Source organism: Merops nubicus, unplaced genomic scaffold (assembly GCF_000691845.1).
Source record: "Merops nubicus isolate BGI_N331 unplaced genomic scaffold, ASM69184v1 scaffold7883, whole genome shotgun sequence".
Lineage (NCBI taxonomy): Eukaryota > Metazoa > Chordata > Aves > Coraciiformes > Meropidae > Merops > Merops nubicus.
This window is the reverse complement of record NW_008599514.1, coordinates 82,719-107,767: the sequence shown is the minus strand read 5'-3', so window position 1 is coordinate 107,767 and position 25,049 is coordinate 82,719. Positions and strand designations below refer to the sequence as shown.

Here is a 25,049-nt window from a genome sequence, read left to right as displayed (position 1 = left end):
AAAAACTGCTCTCTCCCCCACTTTCTTTTCCAAAGCTTTTCCTGAGGTAGAAGCTTCACAGGATACATTACACTAAGTTAAAGGCTAAACATTTCAAGTAACCTCAGCCTTTGAGAGTCAGCCTAGATTATTTTTTATTATACTTGGAATGTTTTTGTTGTTTTTTTTTTTTTTTAAAAAAAAAAGCATTTCATTTCAACCTTACTGCTTTTCAGAACTAGCCTGAGTGCTGTCCACTAATCAGCTCATTTAACAACTCCACCAGGGCTGTATTTCTAATCAGGGCAGCCTCATAATTCACCCCACTCTAAGAGTCAACATGACTGATTGCTAATCTTTCCAATTGCTTTCAGCCTTGTCTTAATATCACAGCACATTGTAAAATGATTGCTAATAATGCACAGGGCTTTATAAAGAAGCAAACTTCATTAACTGCATTCTACAAAAGGGAAACTGAGGCACGCTCCTGCAGCCAGCTGCCCAGAGATCAACCAGCACCAGGAAGAGAAACCATCTAGCTGGAATCTCTGTCCAGCATCAGTCTAGTGCCACTCAGAGAATGACAAGCTCAGAGGAGAGTAACATAAGTTCACCCAGAACCTTTGCAAGCAAGCTCCAAGTGTTACTGAAAACTGTTTTTCATTAAGAGGAATAGAATGAACCCCAGCAGATTTTAACCTTTTCCTTTATCACAGACCAAGACTCAGCCACAGAAGACATTCTCCCACAGTCCATGCTCCAGAAGTCTGATGCATGATAGGACACAATTCTTCTAATTTCTCTCTACTTCTATTACATACCTTTAACTTTTGCAAGCATCAAATTTACATAACCACGCTGTCACTGACACTGTCAGCATTAATGCTCAGCCTGCTGATTCCTCAGGGCCATTAAAATCCTCACTATACCTGATGTGACTATAAGCAGCATAAAAAAAGATGCTCTTACTTCTTCCATTTCCAGTTCTTATGACATAGACTGCACACACACTTACAGTCTTATATCAGTTCTATTTTAGGCTTGACAAAATTCGGATGTGGGTGCCCCTGGATACATTGTGAGATGAAAAGTTGCATTTTCAGTTGTTTAATTAAGAACTGCAACACAAGACCTAGGACACACACAGAAGGCAATAAGCCATAGGTGCTTGAGGCAGTGTGGGTTGTCTGAATTTCCCTCTCTTCTCCCACCTAATCCAACACAGGATTAAATACAGCTGAAGAGCCACCACTGACGTTATCTCACAGTAGTTACCTTCACAATCTCAGTGCAAACAGACTTTTGATCTCAAGTTATGATCTCTGTGGGGGGTACATCACTCAGGGCTTCCTTCTCTTCCCTCCTTGTAACCATCCAAAGGAGCTGCAGAGGTTTATCTGGCTCTGCCTACCAGCACCCCTGTGTGTCGTGCACGCCAGCAGTGTCAGAGCCACTGTGTGCAAGGAGGAACAAGAGCTCCCTCCTGTCAGGCTGCTGAGTGTGCAGGGAGAGCAGGAGACACCCACGGATCTGGAGGGGTGAACAGAGCTTTAGTCACTGTCATCTTTGGCTGACAGTCGGAGGGGGTTTGTGGCTGAGGGAAGAATGGACCCAGACTGCTTGACCAGGGTAGCTAAGGGTACAAATCCTGTCATCTCAGAGCACACTTAGTGCCTTCCACAGTTCATGACAGAGGCACAAAGCATTGTAACAATTTCATTCTCGCTCTCTGACTCTAAAATCCAGCAAAAGACAGAAAAGTGCTTGTGGAAGAGCAGCAAATGAGACAGAGAGGTCAGGGGGCAGCTCTTCAGTTAGCTCTAACAGCCTGTTTCGTTCTGGGGGCAGAGAACCAAGCCCAGCAGGCAAAGGAACATTTTGTATCACTGGAAGACTCCTGGAAGGCAGCATTAGAGTCATACATGGAATAAACTTGGAAATATTTTTAACTTCTGACACTTCTATAGCCTGTCAGGTGTGACGTGCAGATTCAGCTGCATGGCATAAGTGGGTAAATGTGTCAGCCCAGGAATGTTTTAATTCCCCCACGTTAGTCTGAGTGAGGTTATACGGGAGCATGAACTGTGCAGACACGCCTTGCTGGGATCTCCATTCCTCTGCAGATCCTGGATTCCTCTGCAGGAATCACCCCTCTAAGTGCTATAGGATCAGCTCTGCTGTGTCCATCCCATACGTCTCCCCAGCTGCCCCTCACCCCACGGCTTCTGCAGAGCTGCTGCTGAGGCAGTGCTCACAGCCCTGGTGCTGGCTGAGCTCCAGGGGAGGGGGCCCTGCTGGGCTGCCCCCTGCTCTGCTCTGCACACCTACGTGCTGCCTCCGTGGGCATCGAGGCTCTGGAGCTGGCAGATTTTTGGTTAGGCTGATGCACCCAAGGGCATCACAGCTCCCAGGTATAAAATCACTGGTCACTAGTCTGCAGCCCGTTTCTGGTGACAGGCAGTGAGTGGGTGATTTTCCACGTACACAGTGGACCCAATCACATTATTAATGCTCCATTTAAGGCTCAGCCTGACTGGCATGAGCACACAACACTGTCATCAATTTGTATTAACTCCCAGTTTAGCTGAGCTCGTGCAGAACCAGTCATCACAAACCCAGCACAAAACACTACAAAAGGGCAGAGTAATTTTGGGCAAAGTAATTTGTCTGAAAAGTGAATTTTTCGTTTAACAAAGTAAGGGCAAAGTAATTTGTTTGAATTAGAGTTTTAAAATATTAAAAAGAGGATTTCTGAATTTTATTTGACACTGCCTCTGCTCTAAACAAAGCAAAAGGAAACACTCCACAGAAGCAAATCACCTTGGCCCCTGATACTCGTTTTTTTGTGAAAGGCCAGCTTCCTTCTTTGATATGGCAAATTTATGAGCACACATATGTATGACAGAGGCTACAACAGTATCAAAGGTCACAGCTAGAAACGTTTTCCTCACTCTCTGGCACTAAGTAGTTTGCAAGTGTTTATAGAATGTCTGGAGTGTCTGGAATCTTTCAGTCTCTTTGAATTTTTCCTTTAGTTTATAGGTGTTACAAAGACCCCACGTGATTTATGTATACACGTGTAAATTATAAACACTGCTCAAGTCAGATGTGGTTACTTGTAATGCTTCACTACTACAATAAAGCTCATTTTCAAGGCTAGCTCCCCATCATGTCTGGGAATGTACACACATACAGAGGTAAAGCATTCTGAAAAATAAAATTTCCAGGTAAAAATGAATAGAAGAGAGATGAATGATCACAAACATTTACTTCTACCTGTTTAGAGAAACACAAATCTGGAAGCAAACATTTGGAACTGATTTTGCCTGTCAAAGTAGTTGATCAGGACTTCCTGAGGATGTGTAATACTTAAGAATATATAAATAGACTTATGTATACATGCTCAGTTTGCCTTCAGCAATCTCATTAATTAGAAAGACAGACTTAGATTCCACTTGCTTTCAAGTTGCTTTGTCTTTTGTGCTAAAGATAATAAGTTTCACAAAGCAAGCTAAAAATAGAGAGAGCCCAACAAAACCCAAAGCTAAAAATACACAGCATGCAGAAGTGGATTTTTTTCGTTTTTCTAGGAAAAGCCAGGCTCAACTCAGCCTGGGGGTCACCACAGATTTCAGAGGTGGGTTTGAAACCAGCAGATGCTAGAGCAGTGGTGAGAACTGTGCCAGTCAGGGTTGCCTGGGCTCTCTGGAGAGCAGCAGTGTGGTGGGGGCACCCTCAGATATGTGTCCCAGAAAACCACCCGTGGTCAGCGAGGACATGCCTGAAAGAGGGTGACACCACATCTGAAGGGACAAGGGAGCCAGGCAGTGAAAGAGAGAGGAGATTTTAACTGCAGGGTGACAGAGGATATTCTTTCTGTCTCAGTACTTCAGGCTGAGAGGCCATTCGCACATCAAGAGATTAAATGTACTTAATAAAAATAGCTAACTGTCAACATATAAAATTAATACATTTCCAACTACTTTATCCAGAAGGACAAACTCCATTTTAGGAACTCCTTTGTGGGGATGGACAAATGAAAGGAGCAGTTTTCAGCCAGGCTGAATGCCACCTGTCTCATGGCACCGGGTCGGAGGAGATGTGGAGCCAGGCAGCAGCTCAGCAGGTCCAAGTAGGACAAAAAAGATTTAGGAACTTTTATGGAATTCAGGCAATCTGACCACGATCCAAAGAGCTTAAGGGTCTCTTCCTAGATCACACAATAGCACGCTGGCAAACTGCTCACTCTCTGGCTGCCAGCCAGCAGCACTGTCCTCCCTCCAGCTGCGCCAGTGGACAGAAGAGGGAGTGCTCAACTGAAGGAATTTTTTGCCTCAGGTTTCCAAGCTAGGCTTGATAGCTAAAACAATTGAAAACATTTACAATAAAATGAAAACAATACGTAATTGTATTGTTTTCCAGCTAGCCTGGTGCCAAGAAACAGCTTCGGTCAGGAAACCAGTTGTAAATTTGACAAGGAAGAAACAGAGATAAGTAGGACTGCTCTACTTGCCAGGAGAGACTCCCTAAATTTAACTGTCTTGAACTTTGTGGAGGAAGAGGAGGCCTTCAGCCCAGTCCAGTCCTACTCGAAACCAAACCCCAGTCAAGTCCTGGTGCCACCTATGGTGTGGTGCATCATGACTTAGATTTAGAACCCACAACACGAGGTAAGTGCCAGATATGGTTGATAATGCAGCAATGGTAAGGGCAGGTGTGTGCCTATGCTGAGAACGTAGAATTATATTCTGAATTATATACTGAATTATATCACTTCAGATGGTGACAACAATGCAAAGGTCTCTAATGCCAAACAGGCAAAGGACTTTTAGAAATCTGGGCTTGTATCTATCCTGAGTGAGGTGTGGATGCCCATGGCTTGGCTGAGGTGCACCAGCCAGGTGTGAAGCTGTGAACACCTCCAGGGCAGCTCATGCCACAGCAATGGGTTCAGCACCTTCAAAACCAAACCAAACCCACCAAACCCTCGAACCCCAACTTCCTGCTGCACTTTTCCAGGCAACAAAACAAACTTCAGGAAAGAGAAGGGGATGAAAGAGTGGGCTGCAGGAGGGGATCTGATGGGGTCCCTGGGAGAAAGGGGCTTCAGAGAAAGAGATGAGAGACTTCAGAGTGGAAATGGTGGAAAGGTGAAGGGCACGTTGTCAAGAGGTGGAACAAAGGATGGATGAAGCAAGAACAGGAATTACAGATTATGAAGCAACTATTTGAATGTAAACACCAGGGAGGGAAAAGAATTGTTTAGGGTGGTTCAGTGATATTTCTAGGAGTGATGGGATGCAGATAAGCAAGTGGAAAATGTAAGCTATAAAACAGGAAACATTTCCTGACAGTGAAGGCTAATAGACTGTGGAACAGTCTCCTAAGGGAAGTGGCAGGAGCCGCTCAGACAATTAAAACTAGACTAGACAACATACCTCAGGGCACAATCGTGCCTAAGACCACAGACAACTGACTGGATGTGACAAGTATCTTTCCTTCTTGCTTCAGAAATAAAGACATAAAGCCCAGTGGGAAAAGGACCATTGTAAATGCAAGGTCCCTGCAACACAGGGAGGAATCACACCTGACTCAAGTACCATCCAAATGTAAATTTTCCTTCTAATTGACACACAGTATGGCAGTTTGGTTCCTCCTGAGCAGTGTTTACACAAAAGATCCTGTTCTCTAATGTTACATTACCACCACCACAAAAAATAAAAAAGTCTAATTCACAATAGCCATTAATTCTTTGTTTGCTCACTTACTCAGGCATTCCACAATGTTTAATTAGCTCATTGTTTAAGGTTTAACAGCTTTAAGGACCTTTTTCTTATGAACTGCTGAGTTTATATCCTGTTCTACTTCACTGATACCATCCAGCTTTCTAAACCACAACTCTGATAACTACTTGCTAGAAAAACACTAATTCTTTGTTAGTTTGTAGACACTAGGAATACTGCAGAAAGCTTGCAGAAGTGAGATGCCAGTTATTTGGTGTGCATTGTATTCGACAGAAGAAGGGGAGAATGCTCCTGAGTGCTGGATGGAGGGCAGCAGGAGCCACCTGAGGCCCAGATGTTTGGTTTCTTTATTTTTAATTGTTAAAACTTGTTCTCCTCATTACCTTGATGGGCAGGCTGAAAGAGTTTCAGTGTCTTTGATTTCTGTGGCCCTATGGTCATGATCTATGAGCTCCACAACCTTGCACGGAGTGAACAATGAACTCGCTGCCCTTACTCAGAATTGTGACTCACACTGACTGCAAAGCTGGACCTGCATTACAGTCATGCCTTGATGTCCAAGTCATGCCCACACTCCCATTGTGCAGGGCACCACACAAACCCAGAACAGTAGACCTTGTTCCAAGGGTTTACAGTAAACAGTCCAGAATACCTCAACTGACCTTGGTCTCTTATCTGACAGCTTTCTTCTCTGGTTTGACTCCCATCCCAAGGAGTCTGAGACCAAACCCCTCACGCTGTGCAGGTGGTGCCACCTCTAACCAGCTCTGGGCAGCTTACCCCTGCAGTGCAATGATTTTTCTCCTGTAGGTTTGTGGACGTGGAGCTTGCAAAGAAAGCCCACTCCCCAGCACAGGGTGCTGCTGCAGCAGCTGCCTAAGCACATACTGACCCTGGGCTGGAGCAGCTGCCAAAAATACGTGTGCAGTCATTCCCTCATAGGACTGGCAGCACCTCAGAGAAGCAGCCACATGTGCTGGGGATGGCTCACCCAGGATGTCCTCGGTGCTTATTGATCAAAATATGGACAGAGGCACTTGGTGACACGCTGTGCTTGGAAGTTCTGGCTCTGCTGTTCCCCACTGGAGATGAGAAATGGCTCACACCCCTGGAGGTCTGGCCACTGCCTCCTGTACACACACCTGAAAACTGCACCCGTGGACTTTAGAAAGGGCAGGTCCTGAAGATAAGGTCTGTGAATGTTTGGAAGTGTGTCAAAATAATCAACCTGTGTCAAAACCAATTTTTTTTATAACTACAAAACATCAATGGAATAACACTGTAGAAATCACTACAGTTCATACAACACAAATGTCACAATGTCCTTTACTTTTCTTCTCAGCATTACTAAACATCTGTTAAACCAGAAAGTGAGCCAATATTGTTTATAATTTTCAGCATAAACTTAATTTTTGTGAGAGATTAACTAAAACAGTATCATTTTTTCAAGATTATATTGCCACAAGCTCACCCAAGTGTCCCTTTGCTGTTATAGGCAGCCACATTCTATATCAAGGTTCTATTTATAACTTCCAAATCCTTAGTGGATGGGTGGTATTGCTATGCTGATATGAAGATGAAGTGTTAAAAGCAGTCCTGAGCCTTCTAGTAGATGTGTTACAAAAGATCCCAAATTATGGTAATTAGCGGTGTAATGACAAGACTCCTCCACAATAATCTCTAAAAAATTGATGAGATATTATTAAAATCATTAGTCATTATTAAAATGCCTATAATTTACTAATCATAGGCAAACAGAAACTATAGTATTAATCACAATTATAAGAGGTTTTGAATTGTTATTGATCAAAGTTAAAGAGCCAGATAGGATAGTTAAGCAGTTATTCCTGTTAAAGTCCATTTAAGCTTTATAACCATCATAAACAGCCATCAAATCTTGCTGCAATAAAAGAGCAACTTGACACACACTTCAGCTACATCAGCTCTCCTCCTCTGAATGTCTTATTTCTTCTGACAATGAAAAAATGAGATTAAGATGTTCTACTGAAAAGTTTTTCAACCCTCTGTGTAGGATCACAGCTAAGTTAGAATAAAGATTCTTCATGTCTTTTGGGAAATGAGATCTTTCATTTCTATGAATTCCTTATTGCACCAAGGAGTCTTTAAACTAGTTCCTGGAACAGAGGGAGATAAGTTATCTTGCATAAGTGAATTTACAAGGATATGAAAGGGTGGCAAGTACAGAACTGATACAAGGAAATTTATTTTAACATTAGACATGTTCAGAGATGGAACTTTTGCCTCAAGAAGTTGCTAGAGGCAAAGTTTCAAAACCAAATTATTTCAAGCTGCAGCCCATGCAGAGTTCAAATATTTCCTGCTAGTTCAGTTTGTGGAGGGGATATTAACAGGTGTGAACAGGTTCATTCAAGACCAGGAAGAGATCTAGAGAGAGGGCAGAGCTGCCTACTGCAGGATTTTTATGCTGTCATCTGAATTATTTGATATTACAACCCAGCTAGACTTGCTGGACCCGTGCTCCATGCTGCTAAAAAATCTTTGGTATTTAAGGATTTTTTTTACAGCCAAAGCACTCACCTCTTACCAACCACTGTCCTTTGTATATTTAAGAAATGAAACATTTCACTGTAATAAAATTGGGTAGACCAAAAAACAAAAAGCAGTTGCCAAAACTGTGGCCAGTCACCACGCTCTGAGGATCACAGGCTGCAACTCCAGTCCCCAGTTTGTACAGCTTTCCATTCACCTCATTTTCAACAGCTGATTTTTTGTCCCCCTAGATGGCAGCCCCTGGTGCTACCAGTCTCAGAAGAAGAAACAGCCACACTGTGAAGGTACTGCCAAATCATTTCTTTTCCCCATCACATTACTGTTTGGATTCTGGTTTGCAAAGGGCTTCTTTATAGAAATAATGTAAAAACTCAGCATTTAATGCTGCATCATCGTGTTCTGTGGAAACACAAGTGCTAAATAGAACACCTAAAGAAAGGTATTTTGAAGATATCAGTGTTCAAACTCCCCATTTTGTTTCAACCAAAGCTGATGTTACAAATAGGAAGATAACTCTAAACGTGCTCCAGAGGTAATCAGCCCAGCAGTGGGTATGGACAGCTACTGAAATTCTTAAAGACACTTATGAAAAGTCCTCATGTTCTACCTACAGCTGCACCTCCTGCTTCACCAGCAGCATCCCCCCGGGCTGCCAGCTCCACTGCTCGTCCCTGTGCCCTGCCCAGCCCTCCCTGGAACCAGCTGTGCTGGGAGCAACGTTTCACCAACACCCACCACTTCTTTTGTGGTTTTTTGTTTGTTTGTTAATAGCTTCCAAGTTCCTATAGTTTCTATAGCTCAGCCAAATTTAGTGGTAGCACACTTTCTATTTTACAGGCATTTACATGTACATATTTCCCTATTAAGTTTAACAGAAAGTTCTTGACCTATGTTAATACTTTTGAAGCTACAAGAAAGTTCTTGTGTTAAATTCCAACATCCAAAGACCTTTTCTTCAAAGCTGTCTCCAAGTTCCCAAGCAAAAATATACTGACTTTTGGGTGGTCTCTATCAAAGATTTTCAGGCTCCAGAATAAATTTACTTTCTTCATCCTTAAACAGAACCTCGAGACTGGCATCGAATCGATGCCACCTGCAAAGGAAGCAAACAGTCACCTATCAACATTGTCACCAAAAATGTTGTTTATGACAAAAGCCTTAAGCCACTGAATTTTGAAGGATATGATGTGAAGGGGTCTTCAAAATGGAATATAGAAAATAATGGACATACAGGCAAGTACTATCAAATTATTACTGTTATTATGGGAATTACTTATGCTTTCACTTGGAACCATCCATTCACTTCTTCCTAGTCCTAGATGACGTGTTAGGTATCACTACTGCTACTTAAAAGCAAGGAAGCAAAAATAAGATGGCACCTCTGTATTTCAGAAATGAACCCCTTCTGAACCAAAGCTTTCTGGGAACTTTGTGGGAATTACCCAGTTTTTGGACTCTGGATATGGGCCCTGAGCATCTCAGCAGAAATTGATTCTGTACCTGTGCAGAAAGAGCTCGAGGAGTCTAGGGAACCTTTAAGTCAAACAACTTATTTGAAGAATAAGATAAAACAACGTCTGGGTCTTATTCTTCAAATAATGAGCTGAAATCTTCCCAGATTTCAACCTGTTTTCTCTGCATGTGGATATTATCTAATGTGAACTTGCTGATTAGCTTCTTACTGATTCAGTAAACAGTGAATCAGTGAAGAGGAAATCAGTAAACAGTGAATCAGTGAGTAGTAATTGAGCACTCTTTCACTTCCTCCACTTCACTAGAAATAATACTTATTATGATGCTTCAACTATATTATGCTAAATTAACTTTAAAACCAGATCTGTTGTCCTTTAAAAACAAAATCTATGGGTGTTCTTAAAATCTTAAATGGATTAAAGGTCTTAGAATGGGAAGTTGTCAGGTATTTTCCTAACTTAAAATGGAAGAGTAGGAAAGTAGACAGCTGGGCAGAGTTTCACAGCCAGGGATCCTAGTTTAAAACATCAGTATTTTGACTGACCATAAGGAAAAGACATTCTGACTTTTCACTAGTACATGGGTTAATGACTTTCCCATTACAGAATGATATTCTAGACTCATCATATTACATTACCTGTGCAAAGAAACATCTTTTATACAAAATTTAATATTCATAAGGCTTGGTCAGAACTCTCATCTTTCCCAGCCATGCAAAAAGATTAGGTTTTTAATCTGGGCTTTTAAAATGTCTTCCTTCTGAGGGCAACCAATTCCTGTGCTACGAGTACAACGCTGGAACTGTTATTGCTTAAATTATGGCTGCAATTAGAAGCTCTACGTGAGATTAGACTATCACTGTGTTTGGTGATGTGCAGATAGTAAAGGTCATTGTCTCAAAGGTCCTACAATCGAAAGAAACAAAGCCAACAAAGATATGTTACTCATCCTTTTGCAGATAAAAAAAGCAAAGTAACTAAATGACTCACGTAAGCTTCCAATTCATTTGGAAGTCAGAACAGAAATGAAATCTCTAGGGCCTCAATCCAGGGCAAAACAACCTTTCCTATGGAAAGAAAAGTTCTGTGCTTAACATAGAGGTCTTGAGTTAATTTTTCAAGTACATCCCGAATGTCACAAGCACAGGAAGTGATGGTGATCCATGGCCAGAAAAATAACTCCTAAGAAAATTTCGGTTTGCTGCTAACAACAGATCAAACATCACATTAAATAGATATAATGACCTAGATGCTTAGGCTTAAGTCACACCACAAGTCTAAATTAAAACAGAATATCTTTAAAGCCTACCTAAATCAAAAGTTACTGTAAAGCAGTTACAAGAGGATATAAAACCCAAGTAAACTGTAATCAAGTTTAATTTGCAGAATACTTTGATAGAGGGTGTTCTCCTAGAAAAAAGCGGAAGGAATACAGGGTCTTCTGCAAGGCATAGGTAACTCTGACTCCTGGGGTTACAGTGTCAGTGAACAAATCCCTACAGATCCCCTCGGGGCAATCCAGGAGAGTCTGTTACCCTGTTTCCTTCAGGACACAGTTAACCAAGGCTACTCGGAAGGGCAGAACAATGGGTGCCATAAAAGTCTATAAAACCCTCACCCCAGAACAATTCAAAGTAGTGCCCTGTCCTTTTCCTCCATTTACAGAAGGGAACAAGTATAATCAAATTCATTGTATTTATTACTCCTCACTCAGCTGAAGGAATGAGTAGCTTAGCTCCCCAGCAAGTGAGGCTCTACACAGGTCACTGAAGTCCACAGAGCAAGTCCTGGTGGAAATGAGAACGCAGCTCCAGGCGCTGTGCCATAGAGGGATGCCCAAATGCTGATGCATGTTACTGGGAAGTGGGCTGTGATATTTCTCCCTTTCCTCTCAAATTAACCTCAGCCAGCAATTTGCAAGAGTTCAGCTTCTGCAGAGTTGAACTTCTGGAACACTCCGTATGAAAAACCAAGCCAGAAGTTTAGGATAAATTAAAGACCATGCTCTCCACCGTCATATACTGTTAATGTATGATCTGGGGTTTTTTCTTGGTTTGTTTTAACAGCTTATTTGTTTTCCCCAGTTAAAGTAACACTAAGCACATCCCCTAAAATTGGAGGTGGAGGCCTGGGAAGAAAATACAAGGCGATAGAATTTCATTTGCACTGGGGAGTCCAACTTGAGGTTGTGCCACAATATCTGCCTGGGTCAGAGCACAGCATAGATGGAGAAAAACAAGCCATGGAGGTAGGTGAGACTGTTCGTGGATTGTGGCTTTCACTCAAGAACTCTGGCTCTTTAAGATCATGTTGCACAAAAACTGTTGGCTAGTTCTCCTATGAAACTCCAGCAGTGGAAATAAAGAACCAAGGGCACGTTGCTCACTAACCAGAACAATCACACTGTCACACTGCTTATTCAGACTATAGATCCTTTCCTGGGACTGCAACCACGGATGGACCTATGCATCTGAAAAAATATTTCATGGTTCCAGCCTCAGGCCAAGGGCCTCGAGCTGTCTGTCTGTCTGTCCCCAGCAGCCCCACTGCAGCAGGGGCACAGAGAGGCAGCCAGGCTGCACATACAGCCATGAACTGTAGAGGAAGATGAACAAATAATTGGCCTTGACCTGTGTTACAGCTTCATATCGTCCACATAAGAGAAGATGTTTCAGATATAACAGAAGCAAAGAAAAAAGCAGATGGTGTGGCTGTGTTAGCGTTCTTTGTAAAGGTAGGTAGCTAGATTTTTAATTGCACATCTCAAATCTACCAGAAATCTGGCTGAATGATTGACAGTGTTAATGTTGCAGTAGTCCAAGACCTAATCCTATCTATCTTCAGCAGGCTCTCAAGGCCAGTACTTAGTTCCTTTGCTCTTTTCTGTGTTCTCCTTGCTATCATCTTTTAGCCTTGTGGTTCCTTCCTGTTTTATTCACAAATAATTTAAAGCATCTGTCTGTTGAGAAATGCATGAGTTGGAATAAAAATATTTTCATTTCAGGCTGAAAAAGAGAATAAAAACTACACAACCATCATCGATGAATTAGAGAATATTAGATACAAAGGTAAGACACTTGTGCTGGTCACAATGCAACATACGTTTTGAGCACATGTACTACCAGGTATTTCATTGTCCAATCCTGTTCTAATTACAGTAGTATTGGTACCTGGAAGCCAAAAGATAAAGCTTAGTTTGTCAAGCACTCAGAGCATTGCAGGTGGCAGAGAATCTAGTTCCCCATGTGTGCAGTGAAGGAGCCCCCAGCGCTAGGATGAAGATTCCTGCTTCTGCAGGAGGAGCCCCAGAGAAAGACAAACCACCCAGTGCTAGCACAGGAGGTCTCTGCAGCCTGGGGGTCCCCTGGCCAGCAGCCCCAGGCTGGGGGGGAAGTGTCCATGGGGATGGGGCTTCATGGAGACCAAGGCAAATGGCTCCTGCAGCCACGCCTGCTACCAACAGCATTTCCACCCACAGGGGGAAGGGCAGAGATGGAGCCTTTGCCACTGAGTTCCCTTCTCCCACCTGAGAAAGACCTTGGAAGGTACTATCGGTACGAGGGGTCCCTCACCACCCCCGACTGCCACGAGGGTGTCATCTGGACCATATTTGAGAAGCCAGTTGAACTCAGCATTTTCCAGGTAAGCTGCAAAGGGGTAGCCTGGAGGGTCTGCTTATGGTTAACACAGACTTGCTAGCTGCTCTGCTCCTAGGGCATACCACTCTTGGCCGTAGCCTAAACATAGTCCCTAGTGCCAGCTTTTTGACCCTGTTAAATCATCTCTCAAAAAATGGCAGGAAAGGGGCAGGAAAGGGAAATGACAATGTGAAAAGAAAGCCAACCTCCCCCCCCCAGGTAAACACCTAGCTCAGCACTTCCACTGCTGTCATCTGCACACCCCCCCAAATTTCTCTGTTTTTCTACTATTAAGTATCAGGATACTAGAACAAAACACTCCAAAATGCAAACTTGGAGTCCATCAGCTTTAGGCAACCCACTTCTGTACTCTAGAGAGGAAACAGGAGACTGAATCACAACTGCCTTGAAAATACAGATTGTTCAGCTGATTCAAAAATTCTGATGTCCTGGAGTGGGCTGTCAGCAGTGCTATGAGCCAGTACAGCCTGGCTGGGAGCCAGCATCTGTATTTTAATCCCTTACCTGCAGTGTGCTCATAATTACCTGAGTCACAGGGCAGTGCTCAGCCATGCACAAGTCAGCACAGTCCACAGGAGTGAGCATCTGCTTGCTCTGGGCCAGTGTCATGCTGGAAGCAGTTAGAGGTTTGCAGCAAATAAAGAAATGCCAGTCCCCTTTGTGTCACTGTGACGTGATGGACAAGGACAGGACTCTGTGCATCACCAGAACTGGTGTAATCAGGCCCGTGAGCTGCACAAAGCATTTGGCTCACACAGAAAGGAAGTCCCCGTGATTTTCAAAGCTAAGAAGTCATCTGGTGGTGACCTCTGGCAGTAGCCTCCATCACATTGTTTCCTGCAAGGTTTAATGCATCCACACAGTTCAAAACCAGAGCAAGGCACTGCAGATTTATAACCACACAATTTCCAGTGTTTCACAGAAAAAAGATTTAACGATTCGTTTCATTCTTCACCGTCTGCAGATTCATCAGTTTTCAACCATCTACTTTGATGAGAAGAACTCAACCCCCATGGCCGAAAACTTCCGACCCGTCCAGTTTCTGCACCAGCGGAGGGTGTACTGGTCCAGTGCCAGCAGCACCCTCCTGGCCCCTGCTGAGCTCCTGACCGTGCTCCCACTTACCTACACCCTGAGTTCTCTCTTCCAGTGAACACTTCTCACTTCATTCAAAGTTCTGGGCTTTTGGAGTTGTTTGTTTGGTTGGGTTTTTTTTGGTATCAAGTGTTCTCTCTAACTGCCAGCTCATGAATCATCTAAACACAGAAATTAACCTTGTCCTCCTCCAGACACTAACCAAGAACTGTTGCTGCTCTTGTATAAAATGAAGCCCATTGCACTAAATCACAAGAATCCAAAGGAACTGTGAGATAAAGCTATGAAGATGCAAATTATTTTTAAAAAGCCACTTAAAGAAAACATTAGGATGGATTATCTGCAAGCCTGTAGTTGCAACACAGCACTGGAGGGACACCTTCCAAGCCATACAGAGGACAGTGAAGAGGAATCTGTTCTTAAGTGCCTACGAAGGGTTTGGTCTGGAGTATGTTTACATCCAACACTGCCCATCAGGAAGACAGTAACACGTGGAGTAATTCTTATCATCCCTACATTGTCCCACAGGAAGGTACCACACAGAGCAATGAAAAAATGCTCACATGCAGCTGAGCAGTGTCTGGGTCATCCTATCTAGTGAAGGACATGCAACAGATTTCATCTGTACTAACACAATTTTTCCTTCTTCTTCCTTCAGAATATCTAAAATTAATTTTTAGAAAAGGATGCTAGATTCCTTTCCTCTAACTTCATGATTCTGGATTTCAGGTTTCTCTACTCAGCCTATTTATTCATCCTAGTATGGAACCCTGCTCTGGGATTCCCATGGCCGCTCTGATGTGCTAGAAAGAAGAAGGGAAGGGAAGCTCAGCCACGTGTACCAGTTGCACATCTGTGGAAATTCCCTCTCTTTGGAGGGCTGCTTTTGAAGTGTGAGATTTCCATGATCCTTCAGAGTTTTCATTTGCCTAATAAAATGGGACAGCTCAAGAAATGGCTCTTTCCAGCATCCCATTTTAGAAGTTTGTAAATATCAGTTTGAACATTTCATTTTTTTTTTTAAATAATAACATATCTGTAATATTCACATATGGTTAAGAGGCATAGGAGTTTTTTTTGTGATTGTGATTTGAACCAATTTCTTCAGATCTTACCCACTTTCAGAAAAGCTCAATACATTGGGAAATGGCATTTCCTTATATTATTCCAGTTCTCTCTCTGAAGACAGATATAACCATTTTCTTTGGCTAATGCCACATAACGTGTTACATACAGCTTGTTACAGAAAGTTAGATTTTGGCCACACCAAAATAGGATTTTCTATTAGCAGACTTCTGTTTTTTCCCTTAGGGCAATGTTTGCAGAGATGAGTTTATGCTCCAGCTCTATGGGCATTTGCAGGAAAACCACAGCAGTGAGCCTGTCCACAGCTCACCAAAGGAGAAAAGGCAGAGGGAAAATTATTTTCATATTTAACAATCAGTAATAAAAGCTTTAAAAAAAAAAACACATGGGAAAGCAAATTCCCCTTTTGAAGTTTAGAGGAATGATTAAGACTTTAACTGTATTTTTATCTAACTGAAAAACTTTTGAGAAGCAAATGTAAATGTAAGATTAAAGTTGAACTGAGACCTACATTTTCATTGCCTTGAGCTTTTATTCCTCTCGTCCTTGCTGAAGGGGAATCCACACCACTCTCATTCAGAAAAGGAATGTGACTTTTTTCCTTGTTTACTTCACAACCTTTAGGGTTGGGTTTGCATTTTTGGGGGGTGAAAGGGGAGGGAGGGATTTGCAGTACCTTGAGGTGTTTCTGCCATCTGTCAGCAAGCTTCTGGAGATTCTGTTTCACACAGGCTGGCTGGGTATTATCTGCACACAGCAGAACTGCTTTGAGTACCTTGCTCAGCAGGGCTGGTGCACACCTCCAGCCCGTCGGGCAGAGGACAGGCAGGTTTCTCCCAGTGGAGGTGCCCCAGATTTACCCCCTGTGCCTCCACCTCTGTACGAACAGCTGGCCAGCTAACCAGGACCAGAGCTGCCTGCTCACCCATCTGTTCAACTTCTCTGTGTTAGCCCTTTCCAGTACATCCCTCCACACCCCACAAGGAGAGAATGCCTCTAGAAAGCAAGAGGAAAGATGCTTTGTGTCCATGCTGTTGTACAAGGTGTAATAAACAGAAATATCCTGACAGGTTCATGTTCTATTGCTCTTTCAAGATTTACAAGCAACACAGCAAACGACACAATCACATACAAGAGTCCTGTAGGGCTGGGAGCTCCTGCTTTAAAGAGCAGCAGTGTGAATACTCCCCAGGATGGTTCCCCCAAGAGCAATGCCCTTTGCACTACAAAAGTCCCCTGCATGTGCTGGGGGGGTGTGTGAGCCCATCATCCCCCTCTGTTTAGATAATTCACTGAACTCCTGAAGTGATTCTCATTCCATAGGCAGCTCTCAGGAGGAGGACTGGAAGAAGCTGTGAAGGATCTGGGTCTGCTGGCACTTAGTGCTGGTGAGAAATGCTGAATCACAGGGGCAACACTTCACTAGGTTGTGTCTCAGTTTACCACGCAGATAGAAAGGAGCATTTACAATTAGTTACAGTGTAGGAGGATCTTTACTATGAAATATGTTAAAACATAACTAAGAGGAAAAAAAAATCTGCTGGAAAGACAATTAGTCCTCTGTAAGTACCCTGCTGCACAAACCTTAGCAAAATAAAATCTGAATAGCCAAGTGTGACCCTTTTTACTGAGTGAATCTGAATTTTATGGCACTGAGGAAAGGGGAAATGCTACAATCTGCATCTGTGTCAGTGACCTAGTTCAATTTGTTCTTTGCCAGAGGCACCTCTCTGCCACCAGGCAGACACGTTCTGTTCTGGTGCAGGATGTGACAATTACAGACTAGTATTAAAGCAGTGAATAAACACAAATCTACAGCAAAAGCTATTCAATTGAAAAGACAGGAAGGCTTGGAGTGGGACATTTGGTTTTCTTTTGTGAGGATAGACATGGAAAAGTAATTTGCTGTTCCACAGGTAGCTTCAGCCACTGATTTTCAAGAATTGTGTCTAGGCTACATTTGGCATGAAACTTCTTATACTGTGAAGGCACTGGGAAATGACAGTGGCTCCTGAAGAACTGTCAGCCAAACTGTGACAATGCAGGAAAGGGTGGGGGAAGGAACAGAGGCATTTAGAAAGACCCAGAAAGAACAGCATTTTCCCACGTACAGAAAAGTTAACACAGAACTTGGCTAACACATTTCACATATGTTGGAGCCAGAGCTGAAGACTGCTTAGCTTCTGTGACTCAAAACTGGGGTACAGTAGAAAATGAGACACCACTGGAACTAAAATTCACTGTTTCATGTTTGCTAAAATGTATGTGTCAGGTTTAAAACAAAGACAAGCTGAATCAAATCTGAGCAAATCCTCCTCATTGTGAGGCTGAACAGCAGCTAGGTGCTCTCCAGGCTTCAGTAGGTCCTTCCCATCTCTACAAATACCCCAAACTGATGACACAGTGTTCTCAAAAACACCGTGTCCTTCTCCAAAAGCAGTCCTCCTCCAGTTTGGGATCAGACCTTGATTTGTGAGCAAGCCTCCAGAGGTCTGGGAGGTGAAGGGGCAGCTCTGCCATACGAACATGGCCTCAGCTTCACTCCTCTCCCAGTCCTCTGGCAGCTGGTGAGGGAGCAGAGGAGGACAGCAGGAGGTGCAGGCACAAGAAAAATTCCTAAGAGAGTATGTTTGCAGCAAAACATTTTCTCAGGAAGCAGAAAGAGACAAGGAAACCTAGTGGTTGCTCACAAGAAACATATTTACATTATCCACAAAGAATTTTAACAAACTTGCCAGTTTCATTGTATGGTCAGCTCCTCCTGCTGAGAAACATGAACTCCAAATGCACTTTCCTTCTGTACAGAACTGATTTTCCACAAATGCTTGAAGAAGAGGATAAAACTTTTTGCCTTTTCCTTCCCTCCTTTGCCCATCCAGAAGTGGGTTTCATTTGCCAGCACAGCCAGCAGCCCTAGAATATCACAGAATCCTGTTCAACAACTGTCATACAGCAAATCCATCCACCTATAGTCAAAAAGCTGCTCAGACTGGTTTTGAAGGCTAATAAACGTGTTAGCAATAGGCTTAACATCAACCACCTCTGATCCAGAGATGGGGAGGTCCATGGCTTATTGCTCTACCTCGTGCAGGAGATAACACTCCATCACAAAATTACTGTTACACTTGATGATCTTAAAGGTCTTTTCCAACCTAAATGATTATGTGATTCTATAAATGAATCTATGAAAAAAAAATGATAATGCTTGGAGAGACATGAGGATCTTTTCAGTAGAGTTAAAAGGGGACTTGGTGATTTTATTCCACTAGGCACTACAGATGCCATGGAATTTAGAGACATTTCAGTGACAGAGACAGAACTGTCCGGGTAGCTCAGTGCAGCCAGAGGTGGCTGGGGAAGGTGTCTCCTGCAGGAGGAAGCCCTATATAAATTATAACATACAAGAAATGCAGGATTTAGTAGCAAATTAATGTGGAAAAGCCAGCAGAACTCTAGCTGGGCCTTACTGAAGAGACACACGTGAGGAAACAGAGACTGGCAGGCTCCTGCCAGGCTGCCCAGTCTGATGGGCTGCTCCCCACGGGCACGGGGGATGAGGCAGCCGAGCACAATCCTGCAGGATTCTTCCACAGGGAGCATCTGAACCCCACCTCACTCCCAGGCTGCATCCCTCACTTGCTCCTCTCGGAGCCTTACGGGAGCATCTGCTCCAGCACGAGGTGATGGACCCATGAGGAGGCAGTGGGTGCAGCCAGGACACCACCCGAGGGGTCCTCTGGGGCTGGGCACTGCTCAGCCTGCCGAGTCTTTGTGCACCTTGTTTTCCTCAGTGTTATTTCCCTGTTTCACCCCCTTGGCAGGCTGGCCTGGCTCACAGCTTTGCCCTTCCCGGGCTGTGGGAAGCAGCAGCAGGGCTGGGCTGAGGCCCCTCTGAGGTGGGCAACGTTGGCACAGCAGCACCCACTGTCAAAGTCACATTCAGGTGCCAGGCAGGCCAGATCCATGACTTAAGGAGTGACCTGAACAGAAAAAAAAGGGTGGAAAAAATCAGTAAAAATGGGCAGAAAAGAGAAAAAGACCCTCCTAGCATGGCTGGGGTGGCAGATGGGGGGCTGGGCACCCCCAGGTCTCGCTTGCCACTGGCCACCACCTTCTGAGGTCCCTGCCAGGCAGGCTGAGAGGAGCCCAACGAGCCCAGTGACCCTTTTGCTGTGGGCATCTGCTGGGGACTTGTCTCAGAGAACGACACAGCCCCGTGCTGCAGGGTGGGGACACCACGTTCAGGCACTGCAGCCCCAGGGCTTTAGGTGGCAGAGACGTGGCAGCAAGCATTCTACCTCCAGAAAACCCCCCAAAATCAGCCTTGCTTTGTGCTGGCTGAGGAGCCCGCTGTGAAGTGCCACAGCAGGAGCCTCAGTGAGCAGGGCTGACACTTGCAGCGTGTTCCAGACCCAGCTGGAGAAGCTGGGCAACACCTCTGGGCCACCGATGAAGGCTCTGGTGCCCATCACAGGGGAGCAAGAGCAACAGAGCAGTATCAGCAGGGCTGTGCTGAGCTTCTCCTCCAGGCTGGAGGCAACCACAGCAGTTTGTCATCTTAATGTTCAGACACAACTCACTCCAGCCAATTGCTGAGAATGGGAACATTCAGTTTTCATTATGGAGCTTAAATATATTTCCTAAAAATAACCCAGTGTTTGGGGTTTTAGTAACAGAAATAAATCCATATTCACCCATAAAACCTGATTATAATTAGTCACACAAGTAAAATTGAGTGTAATTAACTACAGCAATTAATTGAAATGCCTTTGGGATATTATTTCCCTTCTTGCAGTTGAATGCAATTTGCATTTAAAGTTATTTTATACCAGGTATAAGATTGTAATCAGTGTGGGTTATTTTATTCTGTTGTACCTACTAATCTCTTCTGAAATGATTTAGACATCTAACAATCAATCACAGTTCTGATTCTAAAAAATCTAAACAGCTGATACTGTTTTAATAACTGTGGGGTTTGGGTTTTTACAATCCATCTCCTCCTGGTTAAACATTTCCATATCCTTTCTTTTTATCATCTGAAGAGAACCTCACAAAAATATATTAGTTGCCATTGACAGAAATTACCTTCCCAGTGCCAACACCCATTCACCTCCCACATCACTGAGACTACTCGTTGTTCCCAGCACGTAGGAGAAAGATCTGGATTGATTAGTTTCCAGATACGTGTGGTTATGAAAAATTTATGAAAGGAAGGCTGAAGTTTTACATTTTGCTGATTGTGCCGATGTGGAGATTAAGCTCTAAATAAATCATAGTAATTTTCTATCAAGAACGTCAGGTCTTTGAGAACCTCACATCAGTGGAGTTTGCTGCACATGAAGCTCTCAGCATTACAGAAGTGCTTTCTTACATGCAGTAAAACATAATGGTTTATGCCCTGGAACCCAACAGTCACTGCTGACCCTGTGAATAATCCTGGGAGAAAAACCAGTAACCTTCCTAAGGTAAAGGCAAGCTGCTGCTGAAAAGAGCAGGGTGAAGACACAGAGTCTGCCACTGAGCTGCTGAAGTGTTTCTCCAGCCCCTTCAGCTGAAATCCACTGCAGCTGGTGGCTCCTCAGCTTTGCAGCACTTCGCTCCAACCACAGGTAAGTAAAAGGGAGGATTCATCATTAAATTCCATGTCCTCAGAGAATCCCACTGCTCCAAATGACTGATCTAGCTCAAACCTTCTGGGAGTTGGCTGTTGGGACAGTGTCAGTGCAAGGAATGTCCCTGTGTATAGAGAGCTCAGATGAAGTCTCCAAAGCAGGTTGTAAGCAGAAAAATTGCCAAAGGTCCATTTACTTGGATGGCTTTGCCACAGTTTGGCTGGCAGAGGACATGGTGCCCTATCAAGCACTGCAGAAAGGACTCCAGTGTCACTCATACAAAAACAACCTGAAATGGGTTCTTATTGTCCTAACAGTTAATATTGCAGTGCCAGAACGTAAATGGGAAGTTTGGGTTTATGATCCCACAGATACAAATGCACATGTTACAGAACAAGATGGATTTGTTCTAAAAAACAGCTATTTAAGCTCATAAAACACATTCAGATTCCATGGAAATACACTTTAGCAGGCAGCCCAATTCCTACTAGACTTTTTGAGGAATGTTTTGAGATTGTGACAGAGAAGAGTTGGTCAGACAACAGGTAATCCACAGCTCATGATTTACAAATGCCTCATATAAAGCTTATCAAAAAGAAACACCACACCTGACTTTTTCTCAGCAAGTACCAAATGACCTCAGTAACAGATTCAACCTCAAGAAAGAGAGGTCACAGCCTGGGGAGACCTCGTGGCTTGTGCTAAATGAGGCAGCACACATAGGAAGTTTATAAAAGGGCTGTGCAACAGAAGCATACACAGCAGCACCTCTGACAGTTAAAATTCATGTACAAAAGGAAAAGAGCACTCACAATAAACTATAGAGGATGGAATTAACCTTTCCAATAGCTCATTCCCTCACCTTTGACTGAGACATATATGGGTAAGTAAGTCTTAATCTCTCCAGAAGACAGAGCTGCCCAGAGTTTCCAACATTCTGACTGAAGAGACTGGAGAGAGACTTTAAAAAAAGACACTAAGATAAGGGCAAAAAAAAATCCCAAGACATGAGAAAGTAAAACCTTACTATAGAAAAGTTATTTTGCAATAGTGGTCCCCAGCAGAGCCTACAGAAGCAAGAGTGTGACTTGCTTCTCCATTTAGAAAGTCAGGAAGGACAGTACAATAATAAAACCCGCCGGTCGCACGGGCAGTGGTGATAAAAGCTTCAATATCAGTGCCTGCTTTGCTGTGACTTGCTGCCAGGCTGCTGCCAGGAGGGCTGGAAAGGAGTGATTAACATGTCCTGTGCCTCACTGCCCAGCCTGGGCACCCCTGGGCACTGCTGGGGAACGGCTCCTCCCTGGCCCAGGGCTGCACCTCGCTCCCCACCCAGGCCAGGGCTGGGCTGCTCGATCTGCTGCTCTTCAGACTTACCTGGAAGGGAATTTAAGAAGAGGAGGTGCTCTTACACCCCCACTCCTGGGCTAGAAGTTGCCTTCAGCCATTTCTAGAAGGAGCTCCTTGCAGCATGTCCTCCACCAACAGCACCGTTCGTTCTGAGTAAGAGGGATTTGATTGTCACTGATGACTTTTAAGAGTATGCCACCATCACTGGCATTATTTCTAACACTGGAAGAAGTGTTTTCCTCTCCTCACACCCCTCGCTCCTTTTTCTCCCCTTTTTAAAACCACCCCAGCATTATAAATGCCATACAGCAAAATACAGCGTTACGAGTCTTTCACATCAGCAAACCAGCACCATAACACACCTCTTGACTCTCCCAGTTATACCTCTCCTGACAAACTGAGGGAGTCACAGGAACTCAGGTTAAATGGATAGAAGACAATCCGAAGGCTCCAGACTTCAGCACCTATGTACAGGCATAGATGTGCATGTATAAACATCAGAGGAAGAGTAACACGTGAAAATAAAGGAAAAGGCAAGTCCATTTCCAAATGGAGAGGGGCATCCCAAGGGTATTGTAATGCACAGCTACCTCCTACAGAAAAAGGAAGGGTTCAGTTTTAGGTGTAGGCAGCTGCATCCACCTACAGCCGAAAGACTCACGTGTAAATTAGCTTTTTATAGCAGCATTTACAAGATCTTCTGGGACAGGGAGCTGTAGAAGCTGGGCAAAAATTGACCCAAATCAAATTTTTGTTCAAAAAGATGAAGATAAACCACAAGTCAGCCTTAAAGAAAGCATCTTCTACATAAACTACTATAATAGCAATATTTTGTTTTTTGTTTTTTTTTCTAACTGATCTGTAACAATTTCCATTAGAAATGATTTTATGTTCATCTTTAAGTTTCAGTCTTCCCTGGGGCGGCAGGCAGGGAATCCAACCACTCACAGCTAGTGAGGCTTGGTATTGGGATGGGAGTTGGACTTTTTTGCCAGTATTCAGTAATGAAGGTGGGTTCCTACCACCTCTACCAGAGACTAGCAGAAAACCAAGGAATTCACAGACAGCTTTGTAAATCACAGCAATTTTCACTGCTCCTCCCGGAACCCCTCTTCTCTAGAAATCTGCTCTCCACTGTTCATGTCTCCAGAGTCAGACATTTGGGTTTAAGGCACTGACACCACTTTAATCCAAAGCAATTTGGAACACTCTTTGTTAAAGCAGGATGTTTTTTTACAAATTAAATCAAAGTGTTTTATGGTGTGAATCTGTAACTCAGGCAGGATCATCGATGTAAAAGCCAAAGGTTCAAAACCAACAGACTGGAGTGTATAGCCAGGGAATAATCTGCCACATGAGGGTCTCCCCAGCAGATAATTGCAAAGACTAGACAAAAATACTAATGTTCTGCAATAAAAATTCAGTTAGTGCCCTAACAAAAGAAACAAAGTCCCATATAGGGTACAGAAGAGCACCCAGAAGTTAGCACAGCCCTATAGTATATGAAGGGTATCAACCCCTGCAGAGAGCAGAGCTCCAGGCACCCTGCTAGCAACTGCATCCTGTGCTATGACAAGCTAAAGTATCAAATAGATTTTTCAAACTGACCTTATAACATTTATCAGAGTGCTGTGGCTTTGAGGAAAAACACCCATGAATCACAAGGCTTTCAGTTAAACTGTGAGGACAGAGAGCACCAACCAGTTAAAGAATCCCAGCAGAAATAAAGGCTGTGAGGACACTTGAAAACTGATTCACTTGGACTCTATTCACCCTGAGCCAGGGCATACAACTGTGGACGTGAAAAAACTACAAATAGTACAAGTGACCTACCCATAATATGCTCAGGTTTTGGTATTACAATTATCTGGAGGACCTAAGCAGTAAAATGATTGGTACAGCTTGCAAGGGATTCTCAGCATAAGTCTGTTCAGCCAGGGCTAGTATTCTACATTAAAAATAATTGTGGTAGAGGCAACTAAGCAGGTTGGAGGTCTCTGGAAATTGTGCAGGTTGTTCTGTAGCTGACAGGCCAGAACAGCCAGCCAAAATAAATCTGGCCTTTCTCTGCAAGTATTCTTCCTCAAATGCCTTCCTTTGGAGTAATCTTTTATTTTAAGTAAAATACATAAACAAAAGAAAATAATGTTGGTGTTTTACTGTTGTACACGTGAATCCAGAATACCCATTATAACCATCAGCAAAATAAACCACTGTGCTGGTTTGAAACAGTGGGAAACTTCAGTTTTCCTTTCATTCAGATGGCAAACATTTTCTAGTGAGACATTCCTCTGGGATAACACTCATTTTCATGGATTCAGAAAAAAGTTGCTGTATGTTTTATCATATCAAGGCTACATACATTAAATTTAGTGCTGTGGGAAACAGAAAAAAAGAGTCTGATGAGAATCTTAAATGATGGTTTGTATGCAAGAGAAACGAGCAATGCCATTTCCAATGGCTCTTGCAAGAGCCCCTTAAAACAAGAAGCTTTCAACAGCCTTCTAAAAACAAAAGAGC

General features: G+C 43.5%; 1 protein-coding gene across 1 annotated transcript; it reads left to right on the top strand.

Moving 5' to 3' along the window:
* Window positions 1-4,662: 4,662 nt before the first annotated feature.
* LOC103770150 (carbonic anhydrase 4-like) lies at window positions 4,663-14,539 on the top strand. Its single transcript, XM_008937400.1, has 8 exons — window positions 4,663-4,693; window positions 8,486-8,539; window positions 9,318-9,488; window positions 11,812-11,975; window positions 12,369-12,461; window positions 12,732-12,795; window positions 13,206-13,369; window positions 14,351-14,539. The coding sequence occupies exons 1-8, from the start codon at window positions 4,663-4,665 to the stop codon at window positions 14,537-14,539; spliced, it is 930 nt and encodes a 309-aa protein (XP_008935648.1).
* Window positions 14,540-25,049: the final 10,510 nt, after the last annotated feature.